Source organism: Anser anser, assembly GCF_964211835.1.
Source record: "Anser anser genome assembly, chromosome: 1".
NCBI lineage: Eukaryota > Metazoa > Chordata > Aves > Anseriformes > Anatidae > Anser > Anser anser.
In genome coordinates, this window is record NC_139720.1 from 100,874,507 (window position 1) to 100,893,165 (window position 18,659).

An 18,659-nucleotide genomic window follows, 5' to 3' on the forward strand; every position below is an offset into this window, starting at 1 on the left:
AGCTTTCAAAGAGAGACATTTGTATAGCTGATGGTGTGAGTTTGCTAGCGGAACAATTTAGAGGGGAAGAAAGGAATAATGGATTAGTCTTCAGTGGCTTGAGGACATTACCTTGTTTCTACCACAATGGCTCATTAAATCTACCAAGCCAAATGGGTACAGGATGTGGCATTTTACAATCCAGCTCTCATTAATTGGATGGAGGTGGCTTGGGAGCAGCTTAAGAGGTAGGTCATGTTTCAGAGGATTGATGAGAAATCCAGGATTAATTCTGAGTCTCTGTGGGTCTGTGTACTATATTCGGAAAACTGAACACTGTGTGTTCCCAGCAGCTCTCTCCAAAACTGCAACCCCATGTAATGTTGCAGTATAGCTTATGGGGTTGTTCACTTATGAAATACCTTGTAAAAGATTACCACAGACCATTCAACAGGCTTAGGGGCTAATCTCTAAAATGATCAGAGAGAGCTCAGCTAATCCCACTGCTTTCTCTAATGTTTAAGTGTATTTTAAAGTTTTCTAAAAAATTGCTGTTTTGTTTTTCTGTGGGTGTAAAAGTAACTTAGGTTTCTTTGACATAAGAGTGTGGCCTGGAACTACCACTGCAGGTTTCCAGCAGCGCTGCTGTGTGGAAAGGGAAAAATGGAAAACACAGAGATAAAGAGTAGTGACTGAGTGACATAGGTGGAATCTGGGGTAAGTCCTGGTGCTCTGTTTCCTGTTGGCTGGCTCTTTGTCTCCCTAGGCACCAACCCTATAGAAAATAGAGGGTTCAAAGATTTGGGAGGAATTCAGGTCATTTGAATATGGCTGTATTCATAAACAGTCAAGAACCTTTCATCCAGAATAATATCAGTTGTCTTTATAGTCAGCAGCTCAGACACAAAGGCTGTTAGTTTTCACAGGGAACACACGACATTTCATACAGTTCAGGAGGAGGTTTTATATCAACAGCAGTTTGGGATGGTCAAGTTATTTATACATTAGCTTTACCACTCAGCAGGAAAATTATCTTGCTAAACTTAGGCTGGAAATCTGTACACATACATGCAGCACCCATTTAGGGGAAATATGACATGATATGAAATAAGTTATTTCAATTGATCTAGAAACACTTAGAAGAGTTTTAAAAAGCATTCTTGTAAGAACCATGTGTCTCAGCCTACTCAATTCCTTACTTCTTCTATAATGAGAAAGAGGTTTATTAAACTCTGAATGCAAAGAAAATTAATGATACATATAGATCTTTTCATTAAAATAGTAATTGCTAGCACAGCAGTGCACTGATTTTAAAAACTGTTTGTGAACTTGCAGAGATAGAAAGAAGTTGGATTGCAGCAAACAGCTTTTTGTGTTGTAGTTTAAACTTTTTATTTAACATGAAATCATAGTTTTCCTTTAAGGAAACTGTTCAGAGAAGGAAGTTTACATGTATATCCCCAAACTGGATTCTTTTTCCCAAGAAAATAATCAGTTTCTAACCCTTAGGACTCTCAAATGAGACAGCTCCTAACCCTGCCCCTGGAACTAGCACATGTAAAGCTTTTGTCAAGTTGAATCTATCTACAAAGTTGGCATGCTCTGAGTGGGTTCATGGGCAAGATTACCTCCAAGTATCCTTTCCAACATAAATTCATTCTCTGTTTCACAGTTAAGTTTTAGAGAGGGCATCACTCATTAAGTGGTAAGACATTAATGGGTACCTGGCTGGTTGTCTCAAAATACAAGTGCAATTCCTTGAAGCTGTTCAGACACTGGAAATACACCTGTACAGACAGCTTAGTGAGCTGAAGTCAGATGACAATTTAAAAGGATCAACACAATTTACTTTTCAGTTTTCATGACTGTTCAGCTTAATGATTTACACACCATGTAAACAAAAACAACTTAAATGGGATTAAATTTGCTTAAGGGTGACATCTGCTAAATGTAAACCATAAAATGAAGATATATATTCTTCAGTTGTACTAAAAGACTGTTTGTCTTTTGCTACAGACTTATTGACACGAACAGAAAGATTAGTCACTTCCCAGTCATAAAAAATGGGATTAAGAAACTCTGAAAAATATTCAGACTGTTTCAGGCTTACAGATTAAGTGTGCATAGTGTTCATGCCTGAGTTTACAGTGTTACCTGAAGTTATAGCTATTTTATACCTCATATTTCCTTGTCTTTAAGTCTGGTGCCAAATGTATATTTGTTTATAAAAACAAACCTGCGGAAGTGAAAGTGAGGGACAGGAAGGGAAGGGAAGGCAAGAATGCTTCCTTGTTTCCCTCTGCAGTGTGAGAATATGTAGAGAAGATATTTGTGTTGAGAGGAAAAGCTGATGCAGGGCTGGGAGAAAAAGGATTTATTATAAGGCAGAGGGAGTCCAGCAGATCTTCCCAGCAGCTCCCCAAAGGGACGTTTTCTAGAAGCTGGAGAAAGCTTATCTGGTCCACTGGGCCAGGGCCTCTGGGCAGCAGTCTGGTAGTTGCATCCTGCCAGCCCTTGCTCTGAGAAGTCCTCTCCACAAGTCCCTTTAGCATCAACAAAGCTTTGAAACAAAATCACTGGTTTTTACTCTAACTGAAGAGGAACATGGGGCCCTTCCCTCCTTCCTTCCACTGGAAATAAAACAGCCATTCAGTAGTGTAAACAGCCCTAAGTACATGTTTCAAACAACTCTGGCTCATAGTTTCTGGGAGGGAAAGAAACTTCAGTCAAAATACCATTTAACCTATCAGGAGGCACTGAAGAGTCAGGAGATAGCAGGTCACCTCTTCCATTCACTGCTGTGGGTTTTTTTTCACTCTTATTACTGAGCCTGGCCTCAGCACCCAGGTTTGAGCCATCCCTCAGCACAGATATGATAACTTTGATAAGACTCATGTGTTATTTCCCTCACTGCTGAGAAGAAATCCTGAATTTGCTACAGGCAGAACCTATGTCCCCAGAGGAATACCTCTTGTCTGTGTTTGTATGCTGTCAACCATCTCCATAAGAGGTGGCATTTCCCTTGCAAAGCAGTACTCCAAACATTCACTGCAGTGGAAGTGCACCCCTCCCTCAATAATAATTGCACGTTTCTTTCCCGTTTGGGCAGCACTTCTATCAGCAGTTAACTGTTGGACCTGCAGCTCAGATGACCATGGTCTTTAGCTAGAGAATGTGGGGAGGGATTCAGATTCCTCTGCTAATGTTGCCAGCAAGCATGCATGCATGGTGGAGGAGAGTAGAGAAAAATAGTTAAATATGTTTTTAGGAATAGTTGCTTTACATCAGTATGACCTGGGGCTTAAGGTGAGTTCATTTTATTTTGTACAGTCTAAGGATGCATTTCAAACAAAAAATAGGTAAGAAATTGCAGTTTTGAATGCACTGCAGCTGACAAAAAGCCATTTGCATCTTTCGCACAAAGAAAAAAAGGACTCTTGTTAGAAGAATCTTTTTAAATTCTGAATAACAGAGTTATGGTAGAAAGAAAGAAGGGAAAAGTTCTAAGAGAACTTTATGAAAACAGAAAAAAAAATACAGGTTTATAGAAGCAGATCAAAAAAAAAAGGCATCTATAAATACAGCATCAAGAAGGAAAAAAATGAAGCAGAATTAAATGTGAATGGGAGTGGGAGTTTGAAAGCTAAAAAGTGTAGTATGCTGGACATAAGCAGGATATAGCTCCAGAAATATGTTTGAAATGAGAATGTAGGTTAGAAACTAGCATTAAACAGTAAGAGTAAAAAGACAATGTGAGGTCAGGCAGGAGCCAAACAATGCCTTACCAGTTACATAAAATTAAGGAGCAGCTGTAGTCATAGGCAACTGAGTCTGTAATTATAAAGGCTTTCAAAACAAGAAGGTCTTGCAGGACTCAGACAGGGTTTCTGTAGGGAAAGTGGCAAGAACAGAAAAATATTCCCTTGGGAAGGAAAAATTTGCAAAGAAGCTGCACATCTCTCACTATTTCAATAAATAATAGGAAATCCTCGGGAGATAACAATGCAGCTCTCTTTGCCAGAAATCATGAAATCTCATCTATTGCATGCATCATGAATCATGCATCTCATATGGAGAAACAGGACTGCCAGACAGCTTTCACCCATCACAGACACATCCTCTCTGAAAGAAGGTTTAACCAAAAAAAATTAAACATTTAACTTGTGCATTTTTTTTAATCTATAAGAACTGTCACAAATAAATAGATGTACTAAGTAACGAAATCATTAAACTTTGTGATGGTTAAATAAGAAACGTAGTCTGCAGAAAAAAAATCCCTTCCCATACTGTTAAACTAACCTCTGGAGAAGAATATCATCAAACAGAAATATATATGTATGTTTGGTAGCTAACATAGAGTTTGTGTGGGCAGCCAGTGATGAGCCTGATGTCCATGAGGACTAAAGTAATGATAAACATCTCCTTTCACAGAGAAAGAATATGATTTAGGATTGTAATGAATATATTATTTGTTCTGTAAGTTAAGCTCTGTATTATGCTACAACTTTTTTTGTAAGTGGAAAAATTGTCAAGACCGGAGCTTGAAAAAGCTCTCAGGCTTGGCACTTGAGAATGCCATTAATGGTGTTAAAGAAAAAATTCTTGAAAAGATAAATATTTCTTGCAGTTCTTACATATTTCCCTGCATCTATTCCCTACCTACATATATATATATATTTTTATATATGTATGTATTGTTTTGGACTTCTTAAAATAAAGTTAGTGTCTCTGTCTTCCCTAACATGTGCTGTTAAACATATCTGAAATGTGGCTAAAATAGAGACTTAGATATTTCATCAGAAAATGCAACTAAACAAGACCTTCCCCAGAGCTTGTAAACTTCTCTTCAAAAACATGAAAATCAAAATATTTGAGCCAAAAACTTAGAAAACTAAAACAAAGTATCTTATATTGGACTAGTTGAAGAAAAAAAAAATAAGGTAGGGGAAGCAAGTACGAATATGAAGCGAGATGCTTCTTCACTAAATGAAAGCATTTTTCCTGGTGTGGGGAAAATGGAATTGGAATTGCAGTTAACTGGATCTGTTTTTCAGCTGCATCATGTTCCCACATGGAAGGAACTAAGTACATCTCACAATAATCTGTAATCAGCTTCCTGTTATTACTGTGCAATTAGGGATATGTATCTATTGTTCATTATGATGATATGCAATGTGGGAAACTGTATTTTTCAAACAGAAAGGCAGCATGCATGACAAGTTCCATGAAAAATTGCTGACATGAAACATCTCAATTCATAAATGTCAGAACAATAGTTTTATATCACAAGTGTCAAAATACATACTTGAGACTGTTCCAAGCAACAAAATAGTGGTTTATAGCTTGAAGACAGCAGAAGAAGAATTTCAACAAAAATGTTTTTGCTTTTTTTTAAAACAAAAACAAAAAGACAGCAATTTATTCAGTACTGTAATTTTCTAAAAACTTTGTAAGAAAATATATAATCTTTTTTTTTCATATGTGTGTACCAATCAGACCTAATAGAAATTCTTTTTTTTTTTGAACTGATCCAAAGCATTTAGTTTAATTATTTGATATCTCCCCAGAATATTTCAGTTTTTTTGTTGTTGTTGCTGGGTTTTTTTTTTGTTTGTTTTTGTTTTTTTTTTTTTTTCCATAAATCCTTCCTTCTCTATAACCTCTGCAAATACTCTCAAGGCTTCTGCGAGAAGATGTTGAACAATTTGTAAAACTGCAGTGGAATTGATGTTTCAACTTTTTTGGTTACTTAAAAAAAAAAAAAAACTGTACATAGCATATAGCTTTTTAAGATTCCAGAAAGGTTAACTACTTCATTCAGAAATGTATGAACTGCTGAACTGCTGAGGTCATTTTAGGGGATGATTAGGAGTCTGAAACACCTGTCATATGAGAAGAGGCTGAGAGAACTGTGCCTGTTTAGCTTGGAGAAGAGAAGGCTGAGAGAGAAGCTTATCAATGCATATAAATATCTGAAGGAAGGGTGTCAAGAGCATGGGGCTGGACTCTTTTCAGTGGTGCCCAGCAACAAGACAAGAAGCAATGGGCACAAACTGAAATGCAAGAAGTTCCAGATGAATATGAGAAAACACTTTACTGTAAGGGTGACAGAGCAGTGGAACAGGTTGCCCAGAGAGGCTGTGGAGTCTCCTTCTCTGGAGATATTCAAAACCTGCCTGGACGTGATCCTGTGCAATGTGCTCTAGGTGATCCTGCTTGGCAGGGGGGTTGGACCAGACGATCTCCAGAAGTCCCTTCCAACCTCAGCCATTCTGTGATTCTGTGATTCTATGACCTTCATATCACTAAGTTCTGGGTATTTTGTTGTGCGCTGGTGTTGATGGGATTTGAGATATTTATGCTGCTCTTAAGCCTGTCCACTCCATTTATTGTAAGAGAATGAACTATAGTTAATCCAGCAGGTAACAATGTATTCTTTTCATCTTCAGATGCAGTGTAGTGCAGGCAACAGGAAGGAGGGAGGTGATTGTCTCCCGCTACTCTGCCCTCGTGAGGCCCCACCTGGAGAACTGTGTCCAAGTTTGGGGCCCCCAGCACAAGAAAAATATGGACCTATTAGAGCAAGTCCAGAGGAGGGCTGCAAAGATCATCAGAGGACTGGAGTATCTCTCCTATGAAGAAAGGCAGAGAGAGCTGGGTATGTTCAGCCTGGAGAAGAGAAGGCTCAAGGAAGGCCTCATTGCGACCTTTCAGTACTTAAAAGGGTCTTACAGAAAAGATGGAGAAGAACTCTCTACTCAGGTAGAAAATGATAGGACAAGGGGAATGGTCTTAAACTAAAGAGGATAGATTTAGACTAGACATTGGAAGGAAATTCTGCAATGTAGGGGTAGTGAGGCACTGGAACAGGTTGCCCAGAGGAGCTGTGGATGCCCTATCCTTGGAGGTGTTCAAGGCCAGGCTGGATGGGGCCTTGGCCAGCGTGATCTAGTGGGTGGCATCCCTGCCTATGGTGGGGGGGTTGGAACTAGATGATGTTTAAGGTCCCTTCCAACCTGAGCCATTCTATGATTGTATGAAAACAAACTCAGAACCAATAAATTTGGTTCTTCCAGTGTCATATTTAATGATACTAGACAGATTATTTAACCTGTTAAGTCTCAATTTCACCCTCTATGAGAAAAATGAAAATTAGTAGTTTTCTTCCCTTCTGTTTTGACTTCATTAGTGAAAAGATGTTGGATAACAGCAAGTGTTATCATTTCTGTTACTTTGCCTTTTCCATTTGAAACAAAACCAGCAGCCCATTCTGTATTGATTCAAAATGTTTCATTTGCTAATGAGACGACACATAAAAAACCAGGAGCTAATCTGGTTCTCATAATCTTTGGGGATATCTGGGTTGTTCAAGAAAACTTTCCTCAAATTAACTGAACTTCCTGGGGCTTCTGAACACTAGTGACCACTTCACAAGAACATAAAAGAGTAAATCCAGCAGTTCTGGCAAATTCTGAGATCACTGACATGAAACTTAATTATGAACAATCGAACACTGAGGTTGTTTTTTTTTCCCCACAAAACTACGGAAAAGTTGCCTTCTGCATTTCTGTGGATTGGTGGGAAAAACTCCTGCGATAGACACATGGTTTGCTCTCGTTAATCAGCCCTGTCCATGGTGCTGACTTTCTTCGTAACAAGATTATTAGGAATTAAAATCTCATTAGGTGGAGGTAAGGATCATTACATTAATGCAAACATGACTAAACAATTTGGAATCTTTAATAGCTTGAGGGATCTAGAAATTTTCAGTTTTTTTCAAGTTGTGTTTTGGTAAGCAGATTTCTATCCATCATTTAATAGTAGAGAGCAATGAGGATATTATACTCAGCTAAACATGGCAGAGTGAGTTTTATTTAAAAAAAAAAAAATCTGGCTTATTAGTGGCTCTTCCTAACCGCAGCTGGCATGGGATTAGTTGCAAGAGCAGAGGGAAACACTAAACTTGCACATTTTTGATACAGGAAGTCATTAGCATTTTATCTATTTAGAACTGCAGGAAGACATTCCTTTGGTGCAAAGGTGAATTTGAATTAAGCTAGGCATGAGATTAAATCAACTGGCTCATGAAGTGCTATGGGAACTTGAAAGGAAAATCAAATGGCTCTCTCCCAATTCATAACTCATCTAAAATTCAGTACAGCCAGCAGCACAATGATTATTTCCTGTTTTATTTGCTCTAAGGAGAGTCTATCCTCAACTACTTCCTGCAGCTGCCAATTCTCCTTTGGAGATACTGATTTAAGTAGTAACATGGAACTATTTTATCTTTAAAAAGATGGTAGGACATACAGCTGTGAAAATGTGACAACCATTCCCCACTCACCCCCACCCCCCATATTTATTTCCATGGACATATAAAGAAGAAAAAAATCTTTCTTTTTTCCTCAAGGAAAAAGTTTTTTTTTTTACTTTTTTTTTTTTTTTTTTAGCTAGACAGAAAGCCAGATATCTTACCTGCCTGCTTTCGTGATAATCATCTCTGTCCCAATGTCATGAAATCTTTTCCACAGGTCAGCACACTGCAGTTCTACCTGGATCTCTTCCATGGATGAAGATGGAGGAGGCTGAGGACCTGTTCCACCAGATGTAAGGTCAGAATGGGAGCCAAATGAACAGGATGTCCTTTCTGCCAACACCTCTGTGTCTGACCCAGTGCTCTGCTCTGAGTCTGTAAAATAAACATACCAGGTAAGACACTGTGATTCTACCTACTGTGAGTAGAAAAGGGAGGGAAGAGGAAAGCCAGTAAAGGAAGTGCTAAAGAATGGTACAATTGGCTTTGGTATATATATATATATACCGTATATATATATATACGGTTTGTTGTGATTTATGAGCTGATTTTTGTCTTTGGGTTTCCAACATGACATCTGGCATTTTTATAAAGTTTAGAAACAGCTGAAAAAAGACCCTCAACATAAAATATAAATAGTAACAAACACCATCACAATGCCAGGAATGGAGCACAAAATATAGATGAAAAAAAAAAAAAAGAAAAAAAAGGACTGAAAAAAATAATAATTCAACCCATAGTTTTAATCCAAGATTAAATTGTCTCACTGGAAAGCTACATTCCATTTAATTGAACATCCTCCCACACTACTATTGAAGAATTGGTTATGTTTAAATATTTTTCCCCTTTTAATACTCTTGTCATCAAAAATAATGAGCATTTTCTATTTTGCTATTTGGCAATACCATTTTGGAAATCTGTTTTATTTGCTTTTATAATATTTTTTTGGAACAATGACATTTCCTGGGAAAATAACCATGCAGCATTTGGTGAGGAAAATGCTCTAGGCTATTGAAGGACAAAAAGGAAAGATAGTAAACATATGGAATATGTTACCAAGGAAAGTAATTGAAGCAAACCACATAAAAGACCACATGAGACAACCACCTCCCTTTATGGGGGAGAAGAAGAGAAAGGCTTGCCTAAAAAATAAGCAAACAAATAAAAAAAAATGAGGTCAGACTAGTGTAAAAGCACAGGCATGTTGAGCCAGGTAGCCATTTCTTTGCCAAAATCTCTCAGATATATATTTTAGATAGGTATGGTATATATATAAATATATATATATATATATATATATATATATGGTCCTAGATCTCATATGATAGGGCTACGGTGGAATTTTGCTAACAGTAGTGTTACTTTGCAACAGGGTGCACACCTGAATTACATCATTATTCACAATACATTCTGCAAAGCAATGCGCTTACATTTGGAATTTGAGTTTTAACAAATTGGCACCAGTATTAAATAGATGATTGACGGAGCAATAAAATGGTGTGAAGTGCTCAGTCAAATGGATCAAGAAGAGCTCTGTAGCTTTCAAAAATAGAAACAATGCCGTAGAGTGTCCTCACTGATCACCAAAACACAAGCATCACAGTAAATGAATAGAACAGCTATCATATAGAAACTTAGGGAGATAAAAAGTAACAATCTATGTTACAAATGTGGTGAAATCACCCCGGCTAAAATTTCTTCCATATCAAACAAGTGCCAGAGACTGTCCACTAACCCTGAGGTCATGCAGGTTGGGTCTCAGATTTACAGAGTTTCTGAGAGTTTCAGTGAAGAGTGCCACAGCTAAGAATCTGGTGAAGATGAACCCCTGCAGAACCCCAAGCCCCAACTCCTGCCATGTAGGAATGTTTTTGGAAAATTTGTACTGCTGCAATGGCATGGACATAAACTGTTCGGCTGAAGATATTTGAGAAACTTACAGCCCCGAGTACCACCAGGAAGCCTTTATCCTCTAGAGAATCCCAGGAGAATATGACACTGGATAATGGACTTGCTTGAAGGATACTTTCAGTAAACTTTGACAAGAAGTTTCTGCATGTATAATGTAGAAATTCTATAGGACATTGGAAAGGTTTGGTATGCACTGCTCTCAATCCATTTTTGAATATGTGGTCCTTTATGTCTCCCACTGACATCTAAGATGGGCTGAAGCTGTAAGAAGTCCACCCCTTTAAAAGAGTAGCCAACCAAGAGAGGACTATTACATGGAGACCAGTACTCCATCCAAAACTGATATCAAAGACACAATCTAAGATAAGATAATATGAGATAACCTGCTGGGGTTCTGTGCCCACAAGCTAGAGGATCAATCCAAGATTAAGGAGGCATTAAGATATTTGGTGCTTGCATAAGAAGCCCAGTGACGCAGGAGCAAAGTTATACTTACCTGCTTCCTCTAGCTCAAATGATTCCCCCTCAAAGGGTTGAAGGGGATAAGCCTGAGTATATATCACTGCACTAAGGACATTAGTTTTTGTAGTGATGGTTAATCACTTTATCCTTTAAGAAGAAGCAAGATAATACTTCTCAAATTACTCTAAGACCTTTTTGTATGATTACTCATGAAATGAATCATTAACAATTGTCTTATATCTTCTTTAAGCTCCTAAGAAAGTGAAGGTAAACTACCATGAGGGTCTGAAGAGACTGAACCTAGGGAAAAGCTTCTATTATGGAGTCCTCCTCCTGCAGTGAGGTACTCAACTAAGGGTTTGTATACAGAGAGACTATTTTAGGCTACACCATCTGTGCTTGGTTCAGGCACTCACAAACTCTGTATGTCCTCTGAAGCAGTATAGTAAATGGCCAACAGATGGCACCTGGCTAGATACTGTATCAGAATCATTTCAGCATTTCCCAGACAGCCTTTCAAAATGGGCATGTGGATGGAGTCTCAGGGATCCCTGAGAATTGACTGGAATTGCATGCTGCAGAAAACTAAACATCACAGACCTAAGTCCCCTCTCACTGACTTTATGCTGACATCACTAAACTGACTTCAGCAGTCTTGGGAGACATTTTTGACAATGATGGAAGTGAAAGAAGAGGCACATCCTTGAATATGAATTGCCCTGTTGGCACAAGTCAATAACTGCAAAAGGAATTGCCTAATTACTAATATGCCAGTATCTACCCAACTCTGCAGTACCACACAAAGGAGGGGAAAATAAAATAAATAAATAAATAAATAGAAACTTTTGTTGTTGTTGTTCCAAGGTTGATTATTTTCTGCCTTGAAACGTGATCTATAATTACTTCCAGATTAATGCTCAGAACAGCAAGTACCCCACTTTACTCCAATTTTGGAAATGAAAGAGATGGAATCTCTAGCATTGCTGCTTTTAGTTCAGTCTCAGTAGCTCTGTGGCTCTTAACTGGAGTCTCTATGTAAGTTAGGATTCAAAACTGATGAAGAGACAGGTAGCAACATCTGTAAGTGAGCAACATGCAGAGGGGTGCAGAGTGAACTAATCTCAATGCCTCATACTTTGTGGTGGCTGGCAGCTAGCACAGCTCAAGCCACTCTGCTGCACTTGCAATAAAGCAAGACAGGAAGAAGATCTGAGTTTTGTTCTGACAGTCAAACTTGGAGGTTAGTTTTCTTCATGCATCACTTTCAATGGGATGCAACTTCACTAAACTCAAAGGCACTACTTTGACTTTATATTGGTGTAAGCAGGGGGGAAATAACGAATAGCTCCTGAAGTTAAAAAATAAAAATAAAAAAATAATTAAAAAAAAATGTCTGTGAACTCACTGAGGAACAGGTTGTGGCTGGTACTACATATTGTGTCCAACTGAAGGACAAACAGAAAAAAAACTGAAGAAGCTTTCTATAGCTTCTTCCGGCTCCAAAGGGACAAGATAATATTCCTTGACTTTCCTTAACAAAGTGCCTTGTAAAAAAGGCAGTATTCTGAATCCAAAGTCTAGCCATAGGGAAATGCAGAACCAACATGGACCGGTTCCCTTCAGAGTTAGGAGACCTCTTCTGACTGCTGCCACAGGAATTCTGGTTCTCTGGTGCCGTGTTAGGTTGCAAACTTTGTCACTTTTGGCATATGTTAGGGAAATGATATTTAAAAGAGTTCCACTGTTTTCTCTTGCTAGGATAGAGTACAGTCCATGAAAAAGGATGCCCCAAAGCCAAGCTCTTCCATTGATTGCAATTAGCAAAAGTGGGAGTAGATGCAGCTGAGGTTTCTAAAGCTACGGTATTACACTGGACTTTCAATTGAAATACTCTCAGGTCTATATGTTCCTTATTGTTTTTATGGGCATCCATGAACTTCCACCTTCTGATCTTACATACCTTTCTCTACCAGCTCCTTCCTCTCACCTGAATGTTCGAAGAAGGACCCTTCCTGCTGCCCCATAGCTGTTGAGGTGAACATCTCCAAGCTCTTGCTGACTGAACAGTTCACATCACTCTACCACTTTCATTTTCCCCTTGTTATACATCTCTTTCAAAAACATCCATCCATTTCCATTCCTGCTGTTTTTATTTATTTATTTCTGATGTTTCCGTCATTTATTTCTGCTCTTCTGTGGAGTGGTATGTGGCCAGAAGAAAACACAGCCATTTTGGTCTGTGTGGAGAACAATCCTCTGATCACAAGGGAATGCCAATGATCAACCCCTCCAGACTATATCACTCTCCCCAGAGGTGATACAGAGTAAAGTTTATAAAATTTTGCTCCTTGTTACAGGCATCTTGCTGGACAAACAAGCTGACCAGATGGTTTTGATTGTGGGACTTGGCCTGATCTGTCAAAAAGAGACAGGTTCTAGCAGGCACTATATTTCAAGGAGCTTCAAACTATCTAGTGTGACACTACTAAAAAGTTAGGGAAGAAGACTCATGGTTTTTGGAAATGTTCAAAATAACTTTCTAAGACCTGAAGCATAACTTTCTCTCACTGCCACTGTGCTCAAGGCTGTTCGCTTTCTATTGCCCTGTTGGATGGCTTCTTGTTATCTCTTGTTACCTCACTAACCACATATCTATCTGGTGCAGTTTAATAGTGCTGAACCTAGAAGAACAGAAATTTCTTGGCACTTTCAGCAACTTGCAGTCTATCAGCAAGACCCTAGGGTCACTTTCAGAGCTTGTAGGGATACTGTGGCCATTGCTGAGATTATATAGGAACAGCCAGTTCAGATTTTTCTTTCTTAATCCCTTTCCCATTTCTGCTATCTCCAGATCACCCTGGGAACCCTCAGCTCATGATTTCTTTTGTTCCACAAATTCCCAGGCTTCTTTTTGGCAGATAGGAAGGAAAACACCATTCTCAAAAGCATAGTGACTCTAAGATCAGCTTCCCCATTGAGTGTCCCAAGATGATGGCCAATAACCCCAACCAGCTTCCTGCACCAACACTATGTGTCCTGGGATAAAAGCTGTCTTATACAAAGCAGCAAGCAGCTACTGACTGCCTTATTTTTACAGTTCAGCTGCCTAGTATTCCTCATGTGAATTTGCTCTATTTTCATCAGTCTCGTACAAGAGGCAAACTGGTATGTGAGACATTAAAGACATTAATTTTCTAAGCAACTTCATACTTGGATCTTCAGCAGAATTTTCTCTGCAGCTGGAACACAGCAGGGATACTGTGCCCCATATTTAACCACTAAAACAAAAAGAGTTCAGTTTAGTCTTTGACCATATCATGCAGCTCGTGCACTCAGCACATATTTTACTCCAAGGTATCAAAGAATGTAAACTACAAGAGTGAGAACAATGACAAAAACTTTATATACATAAAATACCACCTACCCAGAGAAGCCCAAAAGTCTTATTTTCTTTCTCTGTTTCTCTTTTTCTCTCTGTTTCTTTCTCTCTCTCCCTTTCTCTCCCTCTCTCTCAGTTCCCCCCTCCCAAATTTGTGTGTAGATATCTGATGTAGATCCTGTCAGATTCCATTAGCATAAAGATTTCTCTTGAGTGGAATGTGGCAGCTGTTACAAGCTGTTAGAGGTTTTTTTTTTCAACTGTTTATTTTAGTTTGCAAGGTTTGTGAACATTCAGTACAACAGGTGGTCCTTCCTTCATTCCTGCAGTCAATTTTCTGGCAACCAGGATCTGCAGACTACAGAGATGGTACAAAATCACGAACATGCAGAGCCAGATAAAACTTGGGGGTTGACACTTTTTTATCTATGAAGTCAGCCGAAATATTAGAGAGCTTTGCTCTTGCAGATGCTGCTGCTACCCAACAAAGTCAGTAGCATGGGAATCATGCATATAGATGTATGAAATTACTGGGATCTGGATACAAAATGTAACAATCCTATGGAAGTGAAAGTGTAGAAACACTAAGTCTGAACAGTCCAGAAGAGTGGAGGTTGGCCCGGCCATGGTGTGGTGGTTGCTGATGCAACGACTTCAGATATACAGATGGCTTCTCCTTGATAACTAACACTTGGGTGAAAGCTAAGCAAAGCCCTCAGTAACCTCAAAGTTACACTAGAAGCTGTGCAACAGCAAAGGCAGCAGGAGCAGCCGAGGTGAAACAGGCTGGGGTTCAACAGAACTATTCAGATTAACAGGATTGCATTTTACAAAGGTGGTCCAGCAATAATATTTGCTGCAGGCAAATAATTCTAAACACTTTCTGGGTGATTTTAACCATATGCACGTGCTGCACTAAGCAAATAACACAAAGATAATTCTGCAAGTGTCCTTACATATTGTCTTATCCCCCTCAATTGTTTTCCAGTCCTTCACCTCCCCTACCATATTAGTTGTGCTTTCTTTGAGCATTAGGTTTGTTAACTACATGCAGCTAGAACTTGTAACATTTTTATTAGTGATAATACTAATTTTTTATTACATTATTGATCACAAGTTGAAATGAATTTCAGGATTTACCGGTCTGAGGGCGGTACAAGCATGTCCAAACTGAGAATTTCATTGATGCTAATGCTACATTGCAATCTCAGACAGCCTAACACTGTATTCAAATAACTCATTTTCAGCCTAAGACCCTTTTATGAAACCACAGCAAGACAAAATGGCCTTAACATCAGGAAAAAAAAAAAAAAGCACGCACACACCAAGTCAAAGCTAGAAGACAGAATTATTTTTTCATTGTATGGATGGGAAACTGTGATATAGATAAATAAAGAAACCTGATGTGGTCAAAAATGAAAACAATTAAAGACAAGCTAGTTCTGAAGTGAAGAGTTCCTCTGGCATTTTGACACTAAAGTTTTCTTCATCCTTCTAAATCATAATTTTAAAAGGTGTTTTCATAAGACGGCCTGAACCAGTGAAGCTTGTGAAATATACTCAAGCGGATGTCTCTCCTTACTGAAATAAAGACTGAGTATAAGGCCTGTATGACAGGGAATGATTACATATGTATAAGTTTATCTATGGCAAACACTACTAGTGGAAGACTATAAAAGCAAACACAAAGACAAAAAACACAGTGGCTTTGGCTCTAAAAGCAAGTCTTGCATCAACTTGACTTTATACTGCCAAGAACAGACTGCCTCTGCCTTGGCTTATTCCAATTAAGACTCAAAAAAGATACAAGCCCCAACAAAGAAAAAATCACCGTGATTCACTGGTATGCTCTGACTGCTCTACTACACTCCAGCAATGCAAAACAGCTGTAAACCTGGTTTAACCAGCAAGTTAAATTGGGTTTATGGCTTCTCAGTATTGGCAAAGAAGTACAAAGCAGCTGGAGTTTACTAGTACACTTAGCCCTGGGGGTTCACCCTCTAAAGTTAATTCTTACTCCAGCCAGGAAAAGGAACATCAGTCACAGTTAAACTTTAAAGTGATTTTTAATCTCACAATCTATTGTTTTGTTTTGTTTTGTTTTGTTTGTATGTTTGTTTTTGTTTTTGTTTTTTAGGATACAGAGATAAATGGGACTTGCATATTTTGCCCACATACAGTTTAGGACCAGGCAGTCAAAAGTCCAGCTCCAGTTTCAAGCTTGATCATCTAAGGATGGAGATGTTGGCTGCTGGGCTCTGAAGTCATCCTTGACAAATATAAATTCTAATTAGGGAAGTGTAAGCTAGGTGACCAAGACTGTTCTGAGTAGTGTCACAGCACAGGATTTCTTTGAATACTTCTCACCCAATCCAAAGAAATTCTCTTAAGAAAACTGCCAACAACTCATAAGTCTGTGCTTTAGACTGTCCATTACAAGCAAAATATCTCATTGAATGGATGTCAAAAAAAGCCTGTTTTATGAACTCTCCTATTTCTGGATTGAGCTATCTTGTTTGCTTAGAAGTATTTCATAAGCATAACCTTTCTCGAGCAAAGGTTTCTGGCAATCATGTGTCAGGAGAACAAACACCAGTAAGTAACGAAACTTGAACTTGGCATATGTTGTTGTATTATTGTCTTCCAGAAAACAAAAATTAGCTTAGGTATTCAGTATCTCAGACTATTTTTGAAGAAAATGTAATTTGAAATTTCGGTATAGAAGAAACCAAGAGAATCCTAAAAGTCCCTGAGGAGATTCTCTGCAGCTGTCACTCAGTATTTCCTTAGGACAGGAAACAACCAGCACAGCTTCACTGAACACTGCTCAGTACCAAACATTCAGAAAGGCCATTCATAAAATGGAAAGAAAAAAAAAAAAGTATGCAAAGAAATAAGATTCAGCTAAATCAACAGATAAAATAAAAGAGCATAAAATTCAATAAAATGCAGAAGAGCACAGAGAATGGCAACTTTAAAAAATATAAGAAATACTAGGGAGAAAGTGGGATTATTAAAAGAAGAGGGAGGTGAAACCGATGACAACTTTAATCTGGACAAGATCCTGAACTGTATACACTACAAAGAATTTGTCTGGCCAATGTCCAAGAGTTTGTGTAAAATTAAAGAGTGAAAATGCACTTGAAAGTTAGGGAGAGCTAAAAACATGAGAGACCAGGCATTAGATGTATTATATGCTGCGGCCTGTAAACATAGAGTCATTATTCTTATAAATAAAACCGTACAACAAATGTTTAGAGACCAGCCTAAACCAAAATTTTGGCCCTAAATAACCACAAATTGTGCAGGAGTTTGAAACTAGATCCTAGCCCTGTGTCAGGCCCCTCCCTGATGGGAACAGGCACAAGCTCTGGGACAGTCTGTTTCTGGATTCTGTGGCTTGGACTTCTCTCTTCCAGCCGGAAAAAAAAAAAAAAAAAAAAAAAACAGAGAGAGAGAGAAAAAAAAGAGAGAGAGAGAGAGAGAGAGAGAAAATCATTTGTGGGGAAAAAAAAAAAAAAACATAGCTCAGGGCACCATTAGCACACAGAATTAATGCTTCAGAGGTATTGATTCTCTCTGAGACCGATGTGATATTGCCAAGAAATCTAAACTGACTGTGAAGTCCCCAAAGTATTGCCATCTTTTTTGTAGGTATGAATATAGCCCCCCCCAAAAAAAATGAAGACTAACATTTTAAATATATGCTAGCTGAAGGTATTTTGTGGCCTACAAACCACAGAGAAAGAGACGTTACATATGTTTCCCGATACCATGGTGGTTATCATGACAGCAGTATCAGGGATCCAGCTGGCAACTTCATAATGAGAAATGTCCAACCCTTTCCTGAGTCCTACTGAGCTACTGGCACTGTCATCATACAGCAGTGAGTTCCACAGTGTAATTATGCACAGAAGAAGAGAAAGAGTCCTTTTCCACTTTAAAAATGTATTGCCTTTTTAGTTTGAGTGTCCTTTTGCCCCAGTGTTATAATGAGATAAATACCACTCTATATATTTCTTGTATTGCCTTTCAGGAGGAAATAATTAGGAAATTCCCATGGAAATGGTTTTGCAAAATGCAGCTTCATTAAGCTGAAGTTTTGAGTTTAAATTGTTTGTTTTGTGCACAATCTAGAATTTTCTTTTAGGAAAAATAATTAGCAGACTGGTTCTGTTGAACTGATGTTTGGATTTGTAATAGTTCCACAAATCATTAAACTCATTTTTTTCATCCACATGCTACTTTATCCAAGCTTTCTTTCAGACCACTGACCCACCCACACACTCCTTTCTGAACCAGACTTGGGAGACTATCTGCCCTAGTGCAATTCTGATTATCCTCTATCTAAACTTCTCAACCATAATCCAATATTTCATTCATAAGGGAGCACTTCCATAGCTCTTAGTATTTTAATTGTCCACTCTCTGAATCCATTCTATACATACACACACACGGAGACAGGTAAATATGTGTATGGGGTTGGTTCTTAAAAATGCATTTGGCTTTTAAGTTAGTGACCTGCCACTGGCTCACATAGCAGAAATTATAGTATTTTCATTGTACTTTCTGTAGGGATATTTCTTGCAACTTAGCATTCTGTTCACCGTTTTG

The 18,659-nt window shown here is 38.4% G+C and overlaps 1 protein-coding gene across 1 annotated transcript in view; it reads right to left on the reverse strand.

The window, feature by feature from the left end:
* TBX15 (T-box transcription factor 15) overlaps positions 1-18,659 on the reverse strand; it is a 101,851-nt gene that overhangs the window by 31,198 nt on the left and 51,994 nt on the right. Inside the window, exon 2 of the mRNA XM_083851057.1 lies at positions 8,455-8,668. Coding sequence (XP_083707183.1) covers positions 8,455-8,668 — 214 coding nt within the window. The remainder of the gene's footprint in view (positions 1-8,454; positions 8,669-18,659) is intronic.